At 43.6% G+C, this 11,406-nt stretch overlaps 1 protein-coding gene across 1 annotated transcript; it reads left to right on the plus strand.

The window, feature by feature from the left end:
- The first annotated feature begins 1,132 nt into the window (after positions 1 to 1,132).
- On the plus strand, positions 1,133 to 2,610 carry LOC146673103 (nuclear factor 7, ovary-like). Its single transcript, XM_085402247.1, has one exon. The coding sequence runs from the start codon at positions 1,145 to 1,147 to the stop codon at positions 2,531 to 2,533; it is 1,389 nt and encodes a 462-aa protein (XP_085258373.1). The 5' UTR covers positions 1,133 to 1,144; the 3' UTR covers positions 2,534 to 2,610.
- Positions 2,611 to 11,406: the final 8,796 nt, after the last annotated feature.

Genomic DNA, 11,406 nt, shown 5'->3' on the forward strand with positions numbered 1-11,406 from the left:
GACGCGCTGGTAGTGACCTTTTTTTCCACATAAATGACATTTTGCATCATTCGCTGGGCACTCGGGTTTCGGATGTGGAGAGCCTCCGCACTTGTAGCATTTATTACTTTGTCTCTTGCTATACTGCTGTTGTGTTTTGACAGTTTTATTTTTGAACATGTTGAACTTCGTTTTGTCGTGTTTTTGTATCACTCTGTCAACTGTTTTCGTATTTACTTGCATTACATTTGTTTCACTTCTCAAACCTGACTGTTGCTTTTTGATTTCTTCTGACTGCCTGGCCATATTTATAGCTTTATCCAAGTCCAAGTCTTTTTCCATCTGCATGCGCTCAGACAGCCTCGTGTCGACCAAGCCCACTACTATTCTGTCTCTTATCAGCTCATCGTGGAGCGGTCCGTAGTTACAGTGCTCTGCTAATGCATGCAAGGCAGTCACGAATGCAGTCTCATTCGGCTCTTGTTTGCGCATATTAAAACGTGCGCGCTCATAAACAACATTTTTCCTGACAATGAAAAAGTTGTGGAAGCTATCTCTCACTTTAGCATAGTCCCGCTGGTCTACATCACTACATAACTCGAGTCCTCTCAGGACGTCATCCGCTCCATCTCCCATACAATATATGAGAGTGTTCACTTGATTTTCCTCCGAGCTCGCGGACAGATTACTTGCCTGACGGAATCTCTCGAAGCCACCCCCATCTTGCCTGAAATGGAGCAAAACCTGTTTTATACCTTTGATGTAAAAGAAGGATGACAGTTTAACACTGGAATTAACATACCTGAGATTCAGGTGAAAAGAAACATTTAACAGAAAGGTGCCATGAAAATCCGCCCATCACCTGACACACCTGGGAAAAACCAGTAAATAGGATGTTATTCAACCACAGTAAAGAGAGACGCACAGACGATCAGACTGAGCTCCGACCAAACTAGCAGCTTCCTCTGAGTGAGTCCAGCTACAGGAGAGAAAAGTGGAAAACTCCAACACTGCTGCTTCAAGCTGCTGACGCTCCACACACTGAATGTGAGTTTGAGCAAAAACACGACTCAAAGGAAGTTTCAGTGAAGGTGGTAGAGGAGGGAGGGGAGCCAGGACTGACTGTACTTCCTGCCTGCTGTTTTCAGCTTCACTCACAGACTCAATGGCTTCCAGATCAGAGGAGGATCTCTGCTGTCCGGTCTGTCAGGAGGTCTTCAGAGATCCTGTTCTTCTGTCATGTAGCCACAGCTTCTGTAAAGACTGTCTGAATAGATGGTGGAGAGAGAGACCAACACACGAGTGTCCAGTTTGTAAGAGAAGATCTTCAATGGAAGAACCACCTTTAAATCGAGCTTTAAAGAACCTGTGTGAGTCGTTCTTACAGGAGAGAGATCAGAGAGCTTCAGAGGCTCTCTGCAGTCTGCACTCTGAGAAACTCAGACTCTTCTGTCTGGACCATCAGCAGCCAGTGTGTGTCGTCTGCAGAGACTCAGAAAAACACACCAATCACAGATTCAGACCCATCGATGAAGCTGCACAACAACACAAGAAGGAACTTCAGGAAACTCTGGAGCCCTTAAAGAAGAAGTTAAAGGTTTGTGAAGAAGTTCAAGTGAAGTTTGATCAAACAGCAGAACACATTAAGGTCCAGGCCCGACACACAGAGAGGCAGATTAAGGAGCAGTTTAAGAAGCTTCACCAGTTTCTAGCAGAGGAAGAGGAGGCCAGGCTGGCTGCACTGAGGGAGGAAGAGGAGCAGAAGAGTGGGATGATGAAGGAGATGATGGAGGCTCTGAGCAGAGAGAGAGCAGCTCTTTCAGACACAGTCAGAGCCACAGAGGAGGAGCTGAGAGCTGAAGACGTCTCATTCCTGCACAACTACAAGGCTGCAGTGGAAAGAGTCCAGCGCTGCCCCCTGCTGGATGATCCACAGCTGCCCTCAGGAGCTCTGATAGACCAGGCCAAACACCTGGGCAACCTGACCTTCAACATCTGGAACAACATGAAGGACATGGTCTCCTACACTCCTCTCATTCTGGACCCAAACACTGCTCATCCACAACTCATCCTGTCTGAAGATCTGACCAGTGTGAGACGAGGAGGAGAGAGGCAGCAGCTTCCTGATAATCCAGAGAGGTTTGATCATTTCTATTCTGTCCTGGGCTCTGAGGGCTTTAACTCAGGGACTCACAGCTGGGATGTTGAAGTTGGAGACAGTGCATGGTGGCAAGTGGGTGTGTTAGCAGAAACTGTGCAGAGTAAGACAGACATGATTAGATTATGGAGAATATGGTTGTATAAAGGTAAATACTCAGCACACTCACCATCAGCTCCTCTCACTGTTCTCTCAGTAGAGAAGAAGCCCCAGAGGATCAGAGTGAATCTGGACTGGAACAGAGGAAAGCTGTCGTTCTCTGATCCTGATACTAACACACACATACACACCTTCACACACACTTTCACTCACAGGATGTTTCCATACATTTATACATGGGATAAAGTGAAGGTGTGTCCGTTGAAGGTGTCAGTGTCAGTGCAGCAGATGAGTTGAGGATGATGATGTTTCTAATGTTGTTTCCTGTCAGTGAGTTGAAGCTGTTAAACTGCAGCTGTCCTCCTGCTGCCTCGTTGTTCCAAAGCTCTTTGTTTCTCTTTTAGTTCTCACTGTTTCTTTCTGTTTCTGCTGTCCACCTTTTCACATGGAAAATCATTTCACTGTTTCTCACTGAATGACTCCCCAAACTAGATTTGAAATTCTATCAAGTTTCTAATCATTACAAGTGATTCATGTTTCTATTTGATGTGTAAATGGAGATGATTTAGTTTGCTGGGATATGGACTGACATGTGTTGAATGGGAGGAGCAGTTTGTTGTTGTCTTCTTGTCTGTTTATGACAATGAAAGGCTGGAGTATTATGTACGTGCTTCACTGTCAGTATCTTCAGGGGGATTCAAAGTCATGAGATAAACTAGTGTAGAGGAAAATATCGGAGTTTTATTTAGTATCAAAGCAGAGCGTGTCGTCCAGCCGGAGGAACGTCTCTGACTGCTTCACATAGAAACATCAGCAGGAAGTTCGACGGAGCTCATTTAATCAATTTTTCCTTCATTACAGCAGAAAAAGAACTGAAAGTGTGTGTGTGGATACAGAACGCTCGCTGTCAGGTCGAATAAACAATTTCAAAGTGTCGTTAAAACAAACATTTCAAAGCAGGAAATAAAGTGTCCGTTCACAGCACCAACAAAGCAACTCTTTACAAATAAATTTGCTCCACCATTTTCCTTCATGCTGTCCAACCAGTGTCAGAAGATCTAGACCCCACTTTGTCATTTTCAGCTGTGAACACCTTATCATCACGCAAACATTCAAAGTGATTTGATAGAAACCTCGATCCACAATGAAATCCCAGCCACAGAATCTCAGTCATCTCTTCTTCCTCCTTTTCTGGGAAAACCATCAAACTCTACATTACACTCTGCATTTTTCAGGGTAAAGTCCTCCACTGATATCGGTGCAAACCTAACACACTGCTGACTGTTTTATGACTACATCCACTTTGACCTTTGACCTACTTCTGTCTGTTTTTGTGGAAAGTATCATAATAATTATTATTTTGACCTTTGGGCCCTTTCATTTGACATGTTATGTGTGAAGAGTATCATTATTGTTGACTCCATAATTTTCAATTATTCAGTGTGTTTAACAAGATCAAAGCGAGCAGCTCAGTTATACCAAAGGAACATCATCTCTTTCTAAACACATCTGAGTGTGTGTGTGTGTGTGTGTGTGTACATGTTTAGACATCTTTGTGAGTTCAGAAAATTGGCATGCTACTGTACTTGTGGGGACCAACAGTTACTTATGAGGACAAAGTGCCGTCCTCACGAGTTTGAAAGTACTTTTGAGACTCAAAATATGGTTTTAGTGTCAGGGTTACAGTTAGGTTATAGTTTTGTTTAGGGTTAGATTAGAGAATTAAATGAGTGAAAACTCAGAGCTGGGGCACTACATCATCATTCATCGTATTTATTTGTGGATATTTGCTCCCATCACCTGGAGAAATACAGGAAGTAAAAATTGGAGGAGGGTCAGAAACTAAGATCCATCAATTTGAGCCATAAAAATGATCCAAACTAATGTTAGGGCCGTTCATTAATACAGGTGAAAGGAGAGAAAATATATTACAGTGATGAAAAATGTAGAAACAAATCAACCTATACACACAATTTATTTTTACATCCAAACCAAAATTAAATATCTTATCACATTTTGAATCCCGAATAAAACACACCAAAAGAGAAGAAATTATTCTTTAAGATAAAAAAGATGAAAGTGAAAAAATTAACTTTAACTATCCAGAAAGGCTCCCGTGCTGTCATCGCTGTGGACCGGCTCTACGTGGACGGACAGCTGTACCGCGACCCCGGCACCACACCGTGGTTATACTGACTGCACTCCAGATAAGAACCCGCTACACTCTTTTCTTATTCATTCACACTTTCTCCTTTAAAATGTGTTTAACCTAGTAATATCAGTAGGATGTCATAGCAGATATAACACCGTCACCCTCCGTCATTGCTTTAATTGGAATGTTTCCGTTTCGTTTCCTTTTTTTTGTTGTCGCTCACAGTTCATGTGGTTTCTTTCTTTCTCTTGTCTTTCACTGCTGTGGTCACCTACTTCCCCACTCACCTACAAACAACACCCTCTATTTCTCCATATTTTCACAACACGATCACGCAAACACATCAGCTCAACGGCAGCACATTCACAACAGCCTCACAGCACGCACAGACTTGCAGGACACATAAGCAAGCCACGCTTGTTCATATTAGTGAATATTCACACACATAGTCAGACTTATGGAGTCTCTCACCACACTTTTTTTTTCCTCTCTCTCTCTTTCTATTTACAAACAAGGGATGTTTCCACATTCTCTCCACCTGTCTAAACGAAACACCCAGCATACATCATTAAACATACACGCACAATTAAGGGCATGCTGAGGTTTGTCACATGGAATGTAAATGGAGCTGGCACCAGAGGAAAGAGGTTAAAGATATTTAACCAGCTTAAAAAACTACAGGCAGATGTTGTTTTATTACAAGAAACTCACAAACCTGTCACAGGTTTAAACGAACTTAAAACACCTGAGTTTCCTAACGTGTTTGCAGCCGGTTATAATTCTAGACAACGGGGAGTAGCAATTTTAATACATAAAAATGTCAATTTTACAGTACTCGATACAGTTATAGATCCAGAGGGTAGATTTCTAATTATTAAACTTTCAATATTGAACAAAAAACTATGTATTGTTAGTATATATGGTCCAAATGTTGATGAACCCTCATTCTTCCACGGTTTTTTTAGTGCACTCTCTGAACACCTTGATTGCACACTCATTCTTGGCGGTGACCTCAACCTTGGACTAAATGAAGACATGGATAGGCTCAACACAACAGGAACTCAGCGTAATTGGCAGTCCACAAATATAATCAAACAGTATATGAACGACTTTGGCCTTCGCGATGCATGGCGCTCTCTTCACCCCACCAGTAAGGAATATACTTTTTTCTCGCATGTTCATCACTCTTACTCTCGTCTGGATTATTTTTTGGTCAGCAGCTCACTGCTGTGTGACATTTCAGACACTGAGATTCATCCTATAGCTGTCAGCGATCATGCTCCTGTATCTTTAACACTAATGCACAAGAATAATACTACGCCAAGTAAAAACTGGAGATTTAATATATCACTACTTAAAGATGAAGACTTTATTAAATACTTTAAAAAGGAATGGACTTCATATTTAGACTTTAATGACACTCCCGGAATATCTGCTTCTGTTCTATGGGAAGCAGGGAAAGCTGTGATGAGAGGTAAAATAATTTCTTTCTCATCACACAAAAAGAAAGAAGAAAACAAAAATATTCAGGAATTAGAAAAAAACATCAAATCACTAGAAGAAGCCTACGCGTCCCACCAAGATCAGGAAACATTGAACAAAATATGCAAAACAAAACTAGAATTAAATGAAACTATTAATAAAAAAACACAATTCCTTATACAAAGACTTCGCTTGCAGAATTTTGAACACAGTAACAAATCAGGTCGATTTCTAGCTAACCAGCTAAAAATAAATAAAGAAAAAACAACTATATGTGCTGCTAAAGATTTATCGGGGAACACAATATATGATCCTGGAAGAATAAACAACATTTTTAGGGATTTCTATGAAACTTTATACTCACCACAAATAAACCCATCTAAAAATGAAATTGATCTGTTTCTTGACAACGTAACTCTTCCAAAATTACTAGACAGTCAAGCAATGGAATTGGATTCGCCACTGACGCCAAGTGAACTCCAGGAAGCCCTGATAAGTATGCCCAATAATAAGGCTCCAGGTCCAGACGGCTTCCCTGCAGAATTCTACAAAGAATTCTGGACAATTTTGGCACCAGTATTCCACAGCATGTTGCAGGAAATCGAGGAAAAGGGCAGACTACCACCAAATATGAATTCTGCCAACATTAGTCTCCTGCTAAAACCAGGCAAAGACCCTTTATTTCCCTCAAGCTATCGTCCAATTTCTCTTTTAAATGTAGACCTTAAAATAATCTGCAAAGCTCTCTCAAAGAGATTAGAGAAAATGACCCCCCTCTTAATTCATCCTGACCAAACTGGTTTCATAAAAGGTCGGCACTCCTCAACAAACACTCGTAGATTACTTAATTTAATAGACTACTCATACGATAAAAACATCGAAGCCATAATATTATCTCTAGATGCAGAAAAAGCATTTGACAGAGTTAATTGGAAATTTTTATTCGCAACTTTACACAAATTTGGTTTTGGAAACTCTTTCATAAACTGGATAAGAATATTATACAATTCCCCAACGGCTCGTATCAGAACAAATGACCAGACATCCTCCAGCTTCTGTCTCCTGAGGGGCACCAGACAGGGATGCCCACTCTCCCCCTCACTTTTTGCAATTTTTATCGAACCTCTAGCAGCAGCATTTAGACAGGCTACAACAATTAAGGGCATAAAATGTAAGAACATAGAACATAAAATCAGTCTCTATGCGGATGATGTGTTGCTTTTTCTGCAAAACACACAAACCAACCTCTCTGAGGTAATTACTTTAATAAACTGGTTTTCAAGAGTTTCAGATTATTCAATTAACTGGCCAAAATCTACAGTTCTCCCCATTAACTGCTCCTTCCATAATTCTTCCTCTGCCCCACTGCAATCCGGAAATATTAAATATTTAGGTATTAATGTCTCTCCTAAGCTTTCAGACTTAACTAAATTAAACCACATCCCACTTCTAAAGAAAGTAGAAGGCGATCTGACTAGATGGAAATCTTTACCCATATCACTCATGGGAAGGGTCGCCACTATAAAAATGATGATCTTGCCAAAAATAAATTACTTATTTTTGATGATCCCTAACAAACCATCACAAGATTGGTTCAGATCTCTGGATTCATATATTTCCAAATTCCTTTGGAAAGATAAACCCCCGCGTATCAGCTTAAAAACGCTACAAAGAACCAAGGATAGAGGAGGATTAGATCTGCCTAATTTTCACCAATACTTCTTAGCCAACAGGCTTCAGTTCATCTCAGAATGGTTAAAACATACCTTCTTAGTTGAGCCCTGGCTAGATGTTGAACAGGCACTATGCAAGGATCTAGAGATTTCAGACCTACCATTTATTAGCTCAAACATCAAAAGACATGAATGCTTTAAAAGTATCAACATCAGCTTTTCTCTAACAGCATGGTGGGAGTTTCTAAAAATAACGGAGTCTTCATTAATCCCATGCAAACGTACACCTATCTGGAATAACCCTGACATATTACAAAACAATAATATGATTAATTTCCCAGAATGGAGTTGTAAAGGAATTAAATACTTAGAACATATATTAGAGGGAACAGAATTTATTCCATTTGACAGACTAGTTGCACAATATGGGATCAACAAGACAAGGTTTTTAGAATATCAACAAATTAAATCCATAGTAAAAAAGAAATTTAACCTCAGTCAAGTTGAATTACAAACACCACTAAGTGCGGCACATTTTCTTACTCTTAAATCCCCCAAATTATTATCTAAAATATACAGAACACTTTCTAAATTAGATGAATCAATATCCCTTCCTACTGCAAAGTGGGAAGCAGATTTATCAGTCAACCTAGACCAAAACTTCTGGTCTCAGATTTGCTTAAAAACTTTTAAATTAATTAAAAATCCCAGTCTGCAATTAATACAATACAAAATACTTCATAGAGTGCACTATACAGGTCATCGGATGTTCAAGATGGGCTTTACATCTTCCAACAACTGCTCACACTGTCAAGGCAATACACCAGACAATTACATCCACGCTCTTTGGTTCTGTCCACCAGTGCAAAAGTTTTGGCGCGAGATATGTGAAGACTTATCAAAATGTCTGAAATGTAACATTCCAACCTCCCCCTTAGTGTGTTTGTTGGGCAGCTTAGATAATGTCACTTCAGAAAAGAATATAGCCCATATGATCTTCACTGCCCTATGCATAGCCAAGAAAACAGTCCTCATGAACTGGAAAAATAAAAATAATCTTAATTCTAACCAATATAGAAATTATCTATTAGATTACATTAGTCTCGACACAGCCTCTGCCACCACATCAGATCAATTGCTCTGGGCCCCTTTTATCAGCTCCATCACCTAGTGGGGGTGGGGGGTCATAGTTTGGTCCCGCCTTCACTGTTGTGATTGGTGAGGGGGTAGGGACAGGCTTAGGGCGTCGGGGGGTTCCCCGGAGGCATCTTCCTTGGGGGGCTCAACCCGGGGTAGCGGTCACGTCCGGTTGAGGGCTCTGTTGGCTCTCAGGTGACTGTTTCCTCGCGGCTGCGTGCAGCGGGGCTAGGGGAGGGTCTGTGCTGACGGACGTGGGTTACTGACCTGGCAACCTGGCTGCCCCTGGGTGGGTCCGGGATGGGCGTGAGGTTCTGGGGGTGCTCCGTCTCTGGGCGGGGGCCCGGGCCGGGCCTCGGGGGCTCGGGTCCTGGTTGGTGTGTTGCCGGGGTTGTGGGCGGGTGGGTGCATGGGGGCCCGGCCCTGGAGCAGGGTGCAGCCGGTGCATCGAGCCGCCTGGGGGGCTCTTCAACTGGTGGGGGGGATGGTCACATCTGGCAGGAGCTTTCTTCTCTCAGGAACTCTCTGCAGGAGGGGGAGATACAGGAGAGGTGGAGGAAGATCTCAGCCTGGGCGTTTACCGTCTTATGTAGTCTGGAAGATGTGTGGTTGGTGGGGTGGGTGCAGTTTTCTCTGTGGTGGGGTTGGGTGGACTGTCCAGGGCTCTGTGGAGCCGGGGGGCGCTACTGCACTGGGCCCCGGTCTGATGGGCCTGGGCCCCCCTTCCCTGGCGGGTCGCGGAGGGTGGGAGTGCCTACTGGGGTCAGCGGGGGAGCTGGCCCCAGGGAGGGGTTACCTGCCCCTCCCTTCCTTCCCTCCCCATCTCCAGCTGCCTCCCTCTTCCCGCTCCTCCACAACCACCCACACATGCAGGGCCTTGGAGTGGGGGTATGTCACCAGGGTGCAGAGGAGGCTACCCCCCCCCCCTGTCCCCTTCTGGCTGCCTCTGCCTCAATTTTATCCCACAACTTAGACATTCACATTATTCACACTCTCATTACACATACATATAGGATCTTGGGGGTGGGCACAATCACGGAGTCCAAATCACCATCAGGGTGTAAACCTCACCCCTGACGTCGTTGCCCACCTCTCAATTTTAAATACACTTAGTCATTGAGGGTTAGCAGGAGGGACTATGCGCTTACCTGCTGCTCCTTGGCAGGTAGCTCCATGCCCTCCTGGGTTTTAATTGCACCTTAGAACACATATGCATCAACACTACAATGAGCGGGTGGAGGGAGGTTTGGAGTCTTCTCTGGGTGCAATTCCCCCCTCCAGGGGCAAGGGTACCTAGACCCGGTTTGTAGAGTACGCTTGGGGAGTGTGATTGTGTGTACAGCGTCTCTTTATGTCTGTCTCCACGTTGGTTGAGTGTGGAGTGAGTGCATATGAGAGCATGAGGGTGGGAATGGATGTTTGTGTCTGTGTGTGCCTGTATGTCTGTGTCTATATGTCAGGTTGGGTATCAGACGCCACCTCTCTGGGGACACCTCAGGCCCTCCAAGGTTTGGAGGCCTATCTCCACCCACCACCACTTCCCCTGCCGGTGGCGGACTCCCTCAGGTGTCGGTGTGTTGGTGGTTCTTTGTGTCTGGGGGTGGGCGTCCGGGTACACACCGGCTCACTCCTTGGCGGCCGCTTGTCGGGGCCTGGGGCCTGGGGCTCGCTCGGGCCCCTTTGGAGGTGGGGTGCCCCCGGCCTCTCGGCCTAGGGCTCGGTCACTCAGGCGCAGCTGGGGGCCGGCGGAGCTCACGGGCGCGTCACTGCAACCCCCCCTGGCTTCTGCTCCGCGGCTGCTGAGTGAGCCCTCATCTGGGACTCTCCTCAGCTCTTACTGGAACAGTGGCGCGGCTGCCCCTCTGTTGGTCTTCCATGGTCTCTTGTGTTCTGGGGGCCTCTGGATGTCTGGAGTTTTGATCTCCTCCATACCCGCTTCACACCCTGGAGGACGGGGCTGTGGCCCCCCCACACTCCCTAGCAGATCATTACATGGAGAAACCTTTGGAATGCAAGCATGCTGATCCACACAGGTATGCACACATGGGTATTCACAGACGCGGACTAAAGCTTTCTTGGCTGCTGCCTCAAAGCACACTGTGCGCTGTCTATCTTGCGTGCTGCACAATATCGTTTATTACTTAGTAAATACTGATATCTATGACTAGCTAGTTTATTGTGATGGTGCTTTGTTTTCTCTATTATTATGTTGCTCTTTGTTGTTTGCTGTCTCCTCTGTTTGTTTGTTTGTTTTGTTTTTTTTTTCTCCATACAGGTGACCCAGGAGTTTTTTTTTTTTTTTTTTTTTTTTTTTTTTTTTTTTGTCTCTCTTCCCCCCCCTTCTCACCGTCTCTTCTCCCCTTGGGTTTTCTTTCTTTCTCTCCCCCTCTCTCTCTCATTCATTCCCCCTGTCCTATTTATTAAAAAAAAAAAAAAAAAAAAAAATGACAAAGGATGAACTGAAGCTCTGCCATCACGTAATGTCGCATACTGCTGTTTCTGATGTCATTTAAAAAAAAAAAAAAAAAGAAAAAAAAAAAAAAAGAAAAAATTAACTTTGATTTATTTTCCTCCTGACCTCCACAACCAGAATTTGTCATAAAATGTCACAGGAAAGACCGAATAAAAAAAAACCTAAAAAAACTATAAGTGGGAATAAGAAAAGTAAACAAAAGTACAAACACAGAATAAGAAAATTAATTTAGCTGTAAAATATCAGGGAACAG

This window comes from Rhamphochromis longiceps, linkage group LG3 (assembly GCF_057381845.1).
Source record: "Rhamphochromis longiceps isolate RC_006_pf linkage group LG3, R_longiceps_female_GT1.1, whole genome shotgun sequence".
Classification (NCBI taxonomy): Eukaryota; Metazoa; Chordata; class Actinopteri; order Cichliformes; family Cichlidae; genus Rhamphochromis; species Rhamphochromis longiceps.

Bases quoted from the DNA above. Each gene is read 5' to 3' on its own strand.
- LOC146673103 (XM_085402247.1), top strand. From the start codon at position 1,145: ATGGCTTCCAGATCAGAGGAGGATCTCTGCTGTCCGGTCTGTCAGGAG.